This window comes from Hipposideros armiger, unplaced genomic scaffold (assembly GCF_001890085.2).
Source record: "Hipposideros armiger isolate ML-2016 unplaced genomic scaffold, ASM189008v1 scaffold_223, whole genome shotgun sequence".
Lineage (NCBI taxonomy): Eukaryota > Metazoa > Chordata > Mammalia > Chiroptera > Hipposideridae > Hipposideros > Hipposideros armiger.
Window position 1 is genome coordinate 2,590,004 of NW_017731573.1, and position 14,107 is coordinate 2,604,110.

General features: G+C 42.8%; 1 protein-coding gene across 6 annotated transcripts in view; it reads left to right on the forward strand.

The window, feature by feature from the left end:
• Nucleotides 1-14,107, forward strand: part of AUTS2 (activator of transcription and developmental regulator AUTS2) — a 1,181,390-nt gene that overhangs the window by 1,158,576 nt on the left and 8,707 nt on the right. For all 6 annotated transcript variants that reach the window (XM_019654461.1, XM_019654460.1, XM_019654462.1 and 3 more), the window contains 5 exons: nt 2,716-2,811; nt 5,194-5,265; nt 6,535-6,564; nt 8,127-8,198; nt 11,429-11,570. In XM_019654461.1, coding sequence (XP_019510006.1) covers nt 2,716-2,811; nt 5,194-5,265; nt 6,535-6,564; nt 8,127-8,198; nt 11,429-11,570 — 412 coding nt within the window. The remainder of the gene's footprint in view (nt 1-2,715; nt 2,812-5,193; nt 5,266-6,534; nt 6,565-8,126; nt 8,199-11,428; nt 11,571-14,107) is intronic.

Here is a 14,107-nt window from a genome sequence, read left to right on the forward strand (position 1 = left end):
TGCTTTAGGTAAAGATGCAGTATCATCTTCTGAATCAAAAGATCATAAGCACTCGTAAGACTTGAAAGCGAAGTTGAACTTCACCGAAAGCCAGGCGTCTGTCCTGCAAACTGGGGTGTCTGCTTTGAATCAGCTTCAGGAGAATGTCATTACCACAGAATTCCTGGGATTCAATGTGAATGAGTCCTTCCAAATCGGAAGTCTCTTATCTTTTTGATTCATAACTCTTCAAAAAGCCAGGTTTTCATTTCCTCTGAACGAAATGCAGAGCCCTCTTCCACCTACCTGGCTGGTGTAGTTCGCCTGAGCTTGCTACAACTGAAAATAAAGACATTTAAATAAAACAAGGTCTTAAAATTGAAATGTATGATTTTTTTCTCTTTAAACTCGTTCTTCGTTTAAAAAACAATACTTGTTTTATGCAATTATAAGACTATGGTCTGGAACTTAAATTGGTACCAACTTAAGTTTTATGTTCAGTCCTCATAAGACAAGGACTTCTTTTTATTACAAAGACCTTGAACATCTTACCATGATAATTTTGATTATAGAGTGAATACTGCATCATTTTTACCTGAAATTTTGCAAGTTTCTTTGCTCAGTGGTTTATTCATATTTTTAAATGAAACCAGGAAGGAAGAAGATTAATAATTGCTTGTAGCCACATTGACTCACCATACTTAACTATTTTTGCTTTGATTTTTGGACAGTGTTATCATTTGAACAGAAGGCTATTTAATAGATCAGCCAAGGCTGTGAATTCATTCATACTTAGAAACAGATACTTAGACGCTGTTTTAGTCCTGAGTGTAGCTGAGAAATAAAACTAGGAAATAGTAGAACTCAATGAAGAATTACTCTAGAGACATTCAGAAGTACCATGAGGAAGGTCTCTTTGGAAAGGGAAGAGGAAAGTGTATTTGAGTGCTGGGGCCCCCACCTTGTTCCCGTACAGGTCTGCTCAGTCGGTACTATGATACAAAAGCATTTTTTAAATAGAAGTGAAAATCCAGTAGACCTGTGGGTTTCCTCTTTGGGTCTGTCCCATGAGTGACACCATCTTAAGAATCATCAAATTTCTGCTCTTTTTCTATGCCTTGCTAATTTAAATTAAGGACCAGCTCACAAAATCATCTTAGAGAAAGTTTAGGGCACTCAACAGGTGACTCGGATTTACTTCCTAGGACCAAATGCAGTGCCTTTTTCTATACACGTTCCACACAGAGTTCGAGATTGAAGATGGGAAACAAGGGGGCTAGTCAGCTATATTCTAAGAGGGTCAGTAACAGAAGCAGGCAAAAGGAAAATGGTGAGAACATGCAGTTTTTTATTGAAAACATTAAAGGAAAAATACCCACCTGGAGGCAGAGTAATAGAAATTTGAGTGTGTTTTAGTGTGGCATGTATTTAATTACTCTGCTTCATAGAGTACTCTGGGAGAATTATTTCATATTATTAGTTATAGCAGATAATACACGAAGTACTTAGTCTCCCTGCTTTGGGGATTAGGACGTTATAAGGGGAATTAAGATGCAATGCACTCAAGTATCTAAAACACAATTTTAGACTTAAAAGTAGTTTTAAATGAGGGCACTTGGCTTGCAATCACTGTTTAAGTGGATTTAGTTCAATATCAATTAGTCTGAAAAAACTTTGCTGCATCATTGAAGGGAGCAAAATGAAATAAAGACCAACAGAAAAAGAACGTGCTTTGAAAACAGGATTGTGAAATGTGGATTTCAGTCGTTGTCTCGAAATAGCTGACATAATTGCCTTATTAGGAAAAGCTTGAGTTATTATTATATTTTTAACATATTATGCAACCCTATGGGTAGCACATTACTTAAATACCTGTATGGTGGTCTGAGCAAAGCAGATGGAACCAAAGCAGTAGAATCTCAGGAATACTAAGTTTTTAGGAAGAAAACGTGTTGCATTGTTTTCATGACTGCCATATATTTCTTTCCTCCACTGTGTCCTCTATAAACTATGAATTCTTCTCCCTTCATTGAGTGCTCAGACTGCCATGTCAAGGGCTTGGCTTGAATAAGCTCCACTGAATTTGTCCACCTTATAGAAAAATGGGTAGCTCTACTGAAAGTATATACTGAGTCATTATTTTACCCTTCCACAAATATTTGTCATCATTTTAGATGAGACAATTAAATTGTCCTCTGGAACTGTACTTCTAGAACAACCTAACGAAGCAAGGATTGTGAATATTTTCTCAGTTCTTCAAACTGTTAAAAACCTAAACGTAGTAATTGAGTTTTAATGGTGTAAAATCCAGAAACACATCAAGACTTGCTTCTTCTTCCCCCCTTTTTCTTTTCTTTTTTTTTTTTCTAATTAATGTGTAATTTTCTAGGCATCTTATTTGGCTCAGCACCCTTCCTGTTTTTGATATGCATTAAAATTTCCAACCGTTTAGGACTTTTATCTGATTTACCAATTAATAATTAGAAAAGCTCCCCTTCTAATGATGTCCTCATCTGGGACATCATTTGTTGGCTGATTGATTCTGAACTACTTTTAAGCTTTTAAGTTAAGCATTCATGGCACATCTGTGTGATCATTTCATCATGGCTTTTTGACTAATAGCATCAAACTGAGATTACTTGGCTGCTAATGTGGATGTCTTTCTATGGGAAGGGAATTGGAGTATATCATTTGCCTCCCACTAAAAGCTTTTTCCGTCTCCATCTTTGGCCACAGCTCTTCCATTCCTATCCTCCTGCAGTATCGGGCATCCCCCCTATGATTCCACCCACTGGCCCTTTTGGTTCACTACAAGGAGCATTTCAGCCGAAGGTAAGAAACCTTACAGTGAAAACACACATGCGTGTTTATACGTGGGGCCTCTGGCGAGGTGTGCGAGTGGGTTCTGCATGCTCTCGCCTATAATTTTTCTGATCCAAAGTGACCACTGGGATTACAGTGAGAATATCTTTTTCTAGTCCATCTAGTTTTAAACCTCAGCCAAAATTAATTTTCAATTTGTACTACCCATGTAATCTCAGTCGAGCCAGGAGTTCCTGTGCTCTTTAAAAATATCAGAATCTTTGTGTAGTTTTCCACCAGTATTGTGGACATCATCTTCTTGTCAGGAATGGTGTGAAAGGCCAGATATATCGTACCAAGCTGTCCTTGAGGTTTACAGTTTTAGAGAAGATGCAAAGCTGAGCCTTTATTGATTTTAACAGAAGGGAGGAAAAACGTTCCAAACTAAAACTACATCCTTCTAATTATGGAAAGGAAAAATGCTTCTCTTCATCTTCCTCATTCCCCCTCAGCCCCAAGTGTCTGCAGATAGGGCTTCCCTGCAGATGGGGCCCCACATTTTCCTGCACCCTTTTCTCCCTCACCCAGTGCCCCCTCCCTCACCCACACTCACACTCACCCAGGTCAAGGCTCTGTCATCACTTACTAACATCCCAGTGTGAAGTTAACCTTTTACCTGTATAATAACTACATCCTTTTCTACCTAGTCAGTGTTACGCTGCTAAACTTGGGCCACAGTTACCTCTAAGGGTCACCATTGCGCACGGATTCTCAGAACACTGCCTTTGTGTGACTAAATCTGCTACAACCCCTCTTTCCCCGTATTACAGAAAAGCGAAATGCACTTCCCATGTTAGTCAGCATTCTCAGATTGTAAAGTAGGAAATTTTACTGTGTGTGATTTGGTTTTCTTTTTATATTTTCCATCTCATTTCTAAGTCAAAACACCTATTCTGGGCCAGAGTCCCCCAGGATGAGCACATATTACATTTCCAAAGGCTTGTTGCTTTAATACTAGAAATAGGAAAAGAAATTAAAAAGCATTAGGGATGGGATGGCTGCACCTTAGAAGTCACACTTACCTGCATGGCACTGCACTTTATGGCCAGGCTGTATATACACAGGGCTTTCACCATCGCCTTGTGAAACACCTCCTTCCTAGGGATGAAAGGGTGTGATCTTTAAACCCCTTCCCCCCAGCTGCTCTTCACTACTCCCTCAGAGCCTGGTCTGTCCCCTCTAGATTGCAACAAATCTCTCCTGCATCCCCAAACAGACTGGTAGGTCATTTAATAAATTAGACTATTTCCCTCACTCACAATTATCCAATCACACAGAAAACTACATCTGGGCGAGAAAGTGTCTCTCCTGGTGTTGAAATAGGTCTTTCCAGGCCGTCTTGCTGATTGAATATGTAGATTGCGGTTCATTAGTGGAATTCTTCATATGTATGCAAATCAGGCTGTTAACAACCCCAGCTTAATTGTTAGTTGTACAGCAGCTGATTGCTTTTCTTCTTTCTTTCTTTTTTTCTTCTCCATGTAGGCAAGCTTTGTGCCTAAACCTGAGCTCATGTTCCCCACAAGTTAACTTCCTGGTGTGAGGGGTTCCTAGAGGTTGTGATTTCTTAAATAAAATACCTGGTGAAAAAGTTTCTGAATCCTTCCCTCACTAGAAAGTGACTGCTTCTGCCCAAAATAGGCTTTTTGTTGCTTTTGTGGGTAATTCAAAGGACAAAAGCCTGCAGATCAGGTTCGTGTTATTAATGAGGCTTAAGAACGGTGTGGGAATAGGAAAGACGAAGCAGAATTACCTTAGCAATCATTTAACAGGCGATCTGTGCGCTCCCTAAATTAGGTTCTCTTGTCGCATCTCCACTGCTAATGAGAGATTACTGAGTGTAATTCCTGGGTATTGTCTGCCAGTTAAAATGTAGAGAGTTGGCTTAATGTCTGTGAAACACTTTCAGTTACTCTGATGAGAAGCACCTGATCGAGCAGATTACACTGTTGTTCACTGAAGGGCTTCTTGGGATGTTTGGTGATGAAGCAGAAAACCCAGTGACAGGCTGTGGCAACTTGGAGGAGATGGATTTCAGGGTAGCAGGGGAACGTGTTGGTTTTCTCTTTGGTCCTGTGCTTTTTACTGCAGTGGAATGTGGCACGGTCCGCCTCTCTGTTTTAGATGCCAGGGCTACAGAGGGCAGTCTCTGGCCAGGGTCCCTGGAGAAAACAGGGAGAGGATCTTCCTGAAGAGCACGTGTGATCACTGAGAAAAATGCATGTTAGGTCCTGTATGCCAGAATGCAACAAACAGGAAAAGACATTGGCTTCTGTAATGTGGAATAAAAGAAAGGGCCTGCTTTCATGTCACGTTTTACACTCCCTAAGCTGTGGTCTAATTAACTTGTAGACATCCAACCCTATCGATGTTGCTGCTCGACCTGGGACAGTCCCTCACACTCTGCTCCAGAAGGACCCAAGGGTACGTGCAAAGTCAGGCTTGGTCTCAGGTAACACCAGGGGCATGTGCTGGCATGGGGCAGCACCTTCCGAAGCTCGTCTGAGCGAGCCGCCATTTTAGCTGTTCCTTCTAGTTGGTGGAAGAAAATGCCAGTTACTCTTAGAACATGAAATCTCTTCTGTGCTTCTGTTCTGTGGCCATATGACTCAAGGGGAATGACTTGCTGGTGGGAGGACAGAGTAATGGCTGTGGTCTGTAAGGTCAGGAATTCCACACTGCAAGCTTGGGTGGTTTCTGCTCAGCCCGTCTTTGTCTATAGCTCCTTTAATTTCTCTCACACAAAAGAAATAGCTGCAAAATGTTTTCAATGGAAAAGCACTGAGAGCTTTTCTTCCTGGAAGTCAGGACATCCCTCACTTCCCTGGAGTCAGGAAGTCTCTGAACCGCACAGCTATTCTGGCCCTCCGCTTTCACTGTGGTAGGAATCCTTCTGTGACTTAGAGCTAAATAAAATATCCATTATGCTTTGGTTATATTACCTATTCATAATGTATACCTCCACCTACTCTCCAAAACAGGAAAAGTCACACAATAGGTATAATCTTGTCTCATTGATTGTTATTTACATTCATCTTTGTAGTAAATGTGAAAAATGATTGCCTTTTACAATATTGTCTTTTTCCCTGGGTAAGGGCAGTCAGAAATTGATGACCAGAGTTAGGTAGAAGTTTAAAATGACTCAACTATGTAAGTATCCTTATGATGTCTAGTGAACTTGTTTACAATGTCTAATAACCTCTCGGTAGCGTACAGTCCTCACATTACGGGCATTGGTAGAGACAGCCTAGTTCTACTGTTTGTCCAGAAAGCACACCTCTCCCCAGGTACTCCTTAGCATCCAGCCTTACACATAAGCCTGTGGTCTAGTGGCGGGTCTCCCCTAGACCCACTCAGTGTGGTTTGGAAAGGCTGCTCAAGATAGTGGGCCTCCTCAGACGTGTAAAGTGAGCAAATCATGTTGCCAGAGGGCAAATTGCTATTGATTGAACCTGTTCGTGGGGGAGAGGGGGCTTGTCAGTGTAGATGTACCAAGGCTTGTGAAGCGGGGGAGGGGACACTTGGCACTTTTGATAGTGTGAAAATGGGTTAATTATTCTCTAAAAGGGCTTCATTTAAAAGTAAAATTCTAACATTTTAATTTCCCCTCCTAATGAAGCACTACAAATTTGTTAATTAGAGCAATTGTTTGAGTGACAGGCATGTAACCAAGTTGTCATTTTCTCTTCACAGTTGACAGATCCTTTCAGACCTATGTTAAGGGTAAGAAAGCTTCTTCTAGAACTGTTTTTGCAACCTCTGTTTGACTCCCTGTGGGTTAAAAATATAAATCCATTATGAGGAAACAAGCCACAGAAACATTGGACTAAAAATGTCGGACTGACATTTTTGTTGGATTGAGTTTCTCAGGTAGTGTGATTGAAAATGGCCTAAATTGTTGTGCTTTGAGTGTTGGGGGAAGCCAAGCTATTGAGGTAAAGCTAACAGATAAAATTCAACTGAGTCAGAGTCTCTTAATAGCAATTGTGGTAAAAGGCTTCACTAGTGGGAAGTTAAGGGAAGCGGGGAATTAAGCTATATGCTGAAATTAGGATTTTACTGAGTTCTGTCTCTCTTGTGCCTAGAAAATTTATATCTGGGTCTATTTATTGTGACTCGTGGCTGCCTCACTCTGCAATAAGTGATGCGGACGGGTCACAGCCATTCGACCCACTTCTCTGGTGCAGAAAAGGGTTACTAGAAGCATTGGTTTGTTAACATCTTGAGAGGTCTGGAGAGTGGCCAGCAGATGACCTCTGAATAAATGCTGACTGACTTGGTTGGGGAAGGTGGGAGATGGGTGGTTGGATGGAAGATGGATGGATAGTAGACCTCCTGCTGTACTTAACTTATTTCTACTATGTAAAATCAGATAACTCCGTTTCTCAAAGGGGAAAAAAAGGACAATTGTGTCATCACTTAGGTGATTTCAGCTACCCCTGATTTCATTACAGAAGAAGAATACTGACCCCAGCCTTGGATTGAAGTCTATATTTCAGAATCAGCTCCTTAATAGAATCCAGAAGTGCCTATCCTAGGGGTAGATTATGTAGCAAGAATACAAATGAAATGGCAAGAGATGGTCTCTACCCTCCTTACACCCTCAAAGCAAGACGTGAAATAATTTGAGAGTGGAGGAGGAAGTTGGCATAGAGAGTAAGAAGGAATGAGTTCTCTGTTTCTTTCCCTTTTTCACTTAGCAGTGAACAATGCCCACCAACATAAATGGTTAGCTGACTCTTTGTGAAGCTCTTATAGGGAACTGGGCTTTCATAAAAATGTGGAATTTCTTTCTTTTGCTTTGGTGGCTAACAAAAGCCAGGGCTGGGGGAGGTTGCACAGGTTCTGGACTCTCACTTGCTTTGAACTGATTCACAGACATTCACTAATTAGTTCTTCTGAACAGCCGGTTGTATTGTAGCATGGCCGTATTTGTTAAGTAGGGCTTCCCACTCTACCAAATCTGCCAACTGGCATCAGAAAAGAAAGAGAGAAGAGACAAAGTGGGCTTCGGGCTTTGCCATCTATCCTTGGTAACCAGGGAGGTCCTTGTCAAGTGTGGGTTTCTGAGGAGTAGCCGCCAGCTCAGGCTCCCTGACTGTGGCGCTCTCAGGCCTGGGCACTGGAGAGCTGCTGACAGAAGGCACTTGGAGGGTACAAAACACTCTTGTTTCGTTAAACAAAAAAGCTCTGCGGCCAAAAATCTGCTGAAAGCTTTGGGGAAATTGAAGACAGTTTTCTCTGAAAGGTCTTCCTTCTGATTATGTTGCTCTTTCTTGTTCCAGAAACCAGGGAAGTGGTGTGCTATGCATGTTCATATTGCCTGGCAGATCTACCACCACCAACAGAAAGTCAAGGTCAGTCTTGCCCTCCTAGTCTGGGGGAATGGGGACCGGGTCGCGAGGGTACGTGATCTCCCAACTAAGGAGGCATTTAAACAGATTCTGAAGGCCCACTGACTGGAAGGATCAAGTCTCTTGGGAAAGCTATTTGGAAATCTTACTATTAATCCAGAAACCACCAGCAAAATGACAAAAACAGAAGCAAACTGAGACCCTGATATTCCTTTCTTTTTTAGAAAAAAAAAATGATTTCTGTCATCTTATTGATCTAAAGAGCTTAAATATAGGTTAGCTCCTAAAATAAAGGTTTGGGGGAAAGATATAGACCATATGCCTCCTTGCTGACTTGATTGTACAGTGCGACAAAGATTTATTTATAGCCGAGCGACGACGGAGTTTGAGGTGGAATGGAGCCAAGCAGGAAGAGCCACACATGGAAGTGTCTTTCCTATAAGAATTGGTGCATTCTTTTCATTTTACGGCTTTGGAAAATGATCGAGTAATTTATGCTCCAGATAATTCTATGGCACTTGCATTTGCAATACATAGTATTAAAAACGACTTCTAGAAGCAATATTTGGTTTGCAGTGACCTTTCCATGCTTATCAGTCCTCCTGATGACCAGCGCCAGAGGTTAGAATACAGTCAACACCTGTCAGAACCACCATCTAGCCAGTTACTGTACCCTCCGCAGATGATCTCCGTTTTCACCTGATTTCATCAAAGAGATGAACATGTCCCTGCTTTCCCAGGCCTTATGGTGCAATAGGGAAGCGTTCAGGAACTGATAGACCAGATTTACAATCTGGATATTTACAGTCTGTGTAGCTGTGCCTAGAAAAATGGGAGAAAACGACCAGTCAGGTAATTCCAATGAGCTTCAACTAATCCATGTTATCAATAATAAGTTTTTGGTCCTAACAGCATTTGGGATTCATTATGACAATAATAAAAGAAAGTGATAAACATGGAGGGAGAACAGTGTTTTCTTAAAACATGGTTCATTGATTTTTTAAAAACCAACCTAGTTAAAAGTTAAAAAGCCAACCTCAGCAAATGAGGTCACTAAGATACTTGCTTTGGTGCCAAATACCTGCTCTTTCTGGTAACATCCCATCAGTGAGTTTTGCTCGCATTTACTTCATCATTAGGCAAGGTGTAATTAGCAGCCTTAACGGTTCCCACCCTTGGTTAGGAAATGTGTGTGCGTTGAATTGCTAACTAGAGTTTGACAGTTCAATTCACTTTCTGTTCTGGATGATGTGGTTAGTGGAACGGTGGGTAAGACACGTCCTCCTGTAACTCCTTTGGTTAAAAGTGATGAAGGACGTTGTTTATGCCCCTTTGGCAACTTCTTTTCCATGAAAGTGTCCCCCGTGACTAAAACCTTCATTTTCCCAATTCAATTAGGAAGACCTTCCACATGAGGTAGCAGTTCATCTTCCCTTTCCAACAAACTCTTTGTAATCCCCAAGCTCCCTTTTGCTTCATGGACCTAAGTTGTGGTTAATGGAACTGTGCTGTGTACCGTGCAACATAAGCACTAAATAATTTGGCAACCAAATTTAAAAAGATTTTTATAGATTTATGGTGAATTAGGAGCTTTGTTTGGGGGTTTGACTATTCCATTATAGTGGGACTCTGATGACATTATTCCCTGTCGATTTGAGCAGAAATTACATTGTCCCCATTTCCTTGAACGTTCATTAACTCATTCTTTTAGTCACTCACCAAATATTTATTGAGAGAGCCTACTGCCTTGCAGGCTCCTTACTGTGCCAGGCTCAGAGGGCACTCATATACCCTGGTATCTAGCTGCTTAGGAGTTCACTAGTGAGGCGCAGTGTGTGCATAAAAAATGACGATCCTGCCGTACGCTTCCAAGAGGGCTTGCTTCCAGCCTAGCTGCCTAGGTAGGTTTCATTTTCCATAGGTGTGACGGATGAGTGGGCTCTGCCCTCAGCAAGGCTGGAATAGCAGACTTGTCTCTGGCTCTCACACATGTGGATCAGATGCCACCTTCTGACTTGCTGTACAGCGGGACAAGAATTCATTTATAGCCAAACATGAGGGAGTCTGAGATGGAGTGGAGCCAAATGGACTGAGTGAGAGCATCAGATGATTCTCAGAGATTGGAAGTGGGAGAGTCAGAAACAGGCTAAGGGCTGTGAGGAAGTGGGGGTCTGGAGAGCAGAGAGGTGGTGGCAAGGGAAGGGAGGCTCGGGGCTTCGGACTGCAGGCCCCCGGTGGGTGTTGGTGCTTGTCCCAGGGGGTGTAAAGCTGATTCAGAGAAAGCTATTGAGAAACAAGGAGGTGGGGCAACTTTGAAAGCATGTCGCTCGAGAGGGTTATGTTAGGGTAAGATTCAGGAAGCGGTCAGGAGCCAATTTCTATAGCCTCCGAGGAGGGCAGGCTGACCGGCTAGCTTCAGGGTGGATACGTAAATGAGAGGAGTGACTGCAGGTGATGGCAAGGACCTCACGAGAGAGGTTCTCAGTGATTTACTGGTCTGCCTGGATCTCCTCTTGCTTAAGTAATTGGGGATAGTAGGTAAAGAAAAGACCCCTATCAGTTAAATTGACATCCCTACTTAGTTTCTGGGTTTTGTTTTTAATATGGAACAATGATCATTTGAAAATTAGTTTGTACTACTCCCCCAATTCCCCAATTTAAAAAAAAAAAAAACCTTAAAAAAAAGAAAATTAGCTTGTAAATATTTCTTTATAACTTTCGGTTACTAATATACTGTGATCTATTAGAGTATGGAAAAGAGTCATTAAACAATTAAGTTCCACAGAAGATTATTCACGCAGAATCCCTAATAAAATGAGCTTTAAAATACTATCATTTAAAAACTTGCCAAAATGGGCCTTTACAGCAAAGAAGCAGCTACTTGGGAGGGATGGTGGTTTGAGTCAATAGGATATGGTTTCATTCCTTAAACCATGTGGCCTCAGAGAGCAAACACTAGTTCTGCCACTTGACATTTCTGATTGGGAAGCAGATACTGCCCAAGAGCAAGCTCCACTGACCTCTCAGGCTGACCGGCTGTTCTGGCATTGAGGGTTAAATGGTGTGTGGGTGGCTGTGTTCTCATGGCATTCATAAACTTGAACCTGACTGAGGCTCCGAGCCCAAGTGCACCCTTCACGGTTCCCTCTCTGTCTCAGCCTCTTTATTAATGTCTTCCTTCCCTGCCATTCCTCTTGGGATGTCATCTTTTATTTTTCCCTTTGCTGCTTTAGAAACAGATGCAGTCAGACCCACATAAACTGGACTTTGGACTGAAACCTGAGTTCCTGAGCCGTCCTCCAGGCCCCAGTCTCTTTGGAGCCATCCACCACCCCCATGACCTGGCACGGCCTTCGACTTTGTTCTCTGCCGCTGGTGAGTTCAGCGGGGGCAGGGCTGAGCTGGGAAGTGGTGTTCTCAGGCAGCTAAACAAATTCTGTTTGTGCTCTGGGCCACCACTCAATCACTCCCTAAAAAAAACACCATTTATGCCAGCTTGCAAATCCACATCACAGCACATCTAGGGAAATGGGCCCTCCTTCATTGATATGCCCTCTTTCATTAAAGAAGAAAAAAAAGATTATTTTTCCCTTAGGGGACTCATATTGCTTCAGCTCATTATTTGCTTCCATATTAAGCCAGTATAACTCACAAGCACGTCAAATGCTATTGAAAAAAAGACCAAAAAGCTTGCTTGCAAGAGCAAATGGAAAGGAAACAATGCCAGGACTTCTGTAAGGATGCAGTCGCCCTCTCTGCCAGTGCCCACAAAGCACTCAGTAGGTTTGCACCATGATGCTCAGTAATGCTGTGTTTTGAGGGTCTGAAGGAAAAGAAGTCCAGCTGACCCTTGAACAACACGGTTTGAACTGTGTGTCCACACAACTGTGGATTTTTTTAGTGGATACACACACTACTGGAAATGTATTTTCTCTTCCTTATGATTTTCTTAATAACATTTTGTTTTCTCTTGCTTACTTTATAAGAATACAGTACATAATATAACTTACAAAATATGTGTTAATCTACTGTTTATGTTATGGGTAAGTCTGCCAATCAACAGTAAGCTATTCGTAGTTAACTTTTGGGGGATTCAGGAGTTATGCACAGATTTTCAACTGCGCAGGGGGTTGGCACCCCTAACTCCCACGTTGTTCAAGGATCAACTGTATGATTAAAATAGTTGCCAGTGCTATGGTCTGTGACGGGGAGGGTGAGTCCGTTGGTGGCTGGTTTCCTCTGCTGTAGAACTTAGTGTTACTGCCCTGGGTGATTGGAACGATGCAGGAAATTTAGGCCACAGGGTGGAAAGTACCCAAGAGATCTGCTCATTGACCTGTGAGCATGCACACTACAGAGTGACTCTTAGGTGTGTCGAAGCCCGGGTGGGTTGCTGAGGGTCATGGATTCAGGTACCCCCACACTTCTGCTCCAGGTACATCCAGACAAAACACGGTGGCTCCAAGGAATATTAGGCAGACGAGAACAGCCCTGTTTCAGTTTCCTTAGCATTCAGTCTCTTCTAAAGCTGTTTTTGGTGCACAGCACCTGACACAGGGCCCCACTCAACAATGCTTGTAAGCGAGCCCACTGAGCTCACTCTGGTAACCGGCTCTGTAACTTCACACCCGCTGTGCTAAGTGGAATTTTTTCTCCTGGACATGGATCACCAAGGGGCTCTCTGTTCTCGTCCTCAGGGAACAAGTTTTACATCTATCCTGCCTGCTGCCTTCCCAGGCTTTTATCCAAGACTCATTTTGGGTAGACTTAAGGCTCTTCCATTCAGGAAGAGAGGAACACCCACCCACACTGCAAGAACTCATCGTTTTCATGGGCTTTGTTGCCAAAGCAAATGAATCACCCTTGAGGGTAGATGGAATTTGCTAAGGTCTCAGGTTTTGCTCTATCGGTTGTGTCTAGGGACGTATCTGAAGGCTTTGTTACCATGGCACCCAGGCTCTGGGACAGGGCTACACTAAGAGCAATTTTTGGAGAGAAATAGAGAGATTTCTCCCTGGCTTCCATTTGAGCCAAACAGATGAATTGGCTTCTTTTGCTTCAATAATTCTGGAACTGCAAGGCACCCTGGGGGCCCCGGGCTGAATGAAGCTGCAGCCTTCGTGGAAGCATTAATTAGCTTGTACGACACAGGCAGTACGCAGCCAAGTTTCTCTCTTGCCGGCAACACTGCTAATACCTAATGAGGATGCTGGGCTCCACTCGCTGTGCAGACGGGGTAGCATTTCAGCACTTTCGTAGGGAGGAGGTCACCATCAGGGCTGAGCAGAGCGATCTCTGCTGCTCAGGTGCTTCCCATTCTGGGACACTGTGACTGGGACAACTGTGCTCCTGCGTGTGTGGCTCCTCCTCACAGGCTGGGGAACAACAGTCCGAAACAGAGGAACGGTGCTCCTCCATGCACTCTGCATTCCTGAAGGAACTCACACTTGTTTGTAGGAACTTAGTCATCGTGTAAGGGATTGTGGAATAGTTCATTCAGGCCGTGTTTCTACTTCCCGTCCGGAAGGTAATCTTTTCTAGTGTAAACACTATCAGATTTTGCCCTAAATGGTTATGTAGGGAAACTTTGAACTGGTATGCATAATTTGCACATACTTGTTAAATTCAGCCACTTTTTTGTCTTGCCAATTGGGCACTAATGTCTGAAATAAACTAAAGAAGCTCCTTCAGATGAGCATGGCCAGCCTCTGTCTACAGCCAAGCCTGCTTCCCAGTGAGCTTCCCACCTCAGCTGTCAGCTGCTATTCACAAGCCAGTTTGATGCCCTCAGCTCTTAGAAATATTGTCTTTCCCTAATTCACACGCGCACACACTCTGCCTCTCTCCCTCTTTTTCTTTCCCAACTTCCTTCAAGAAAAGGATTTGAGGCATCTTAAAGAAATACATGTTGT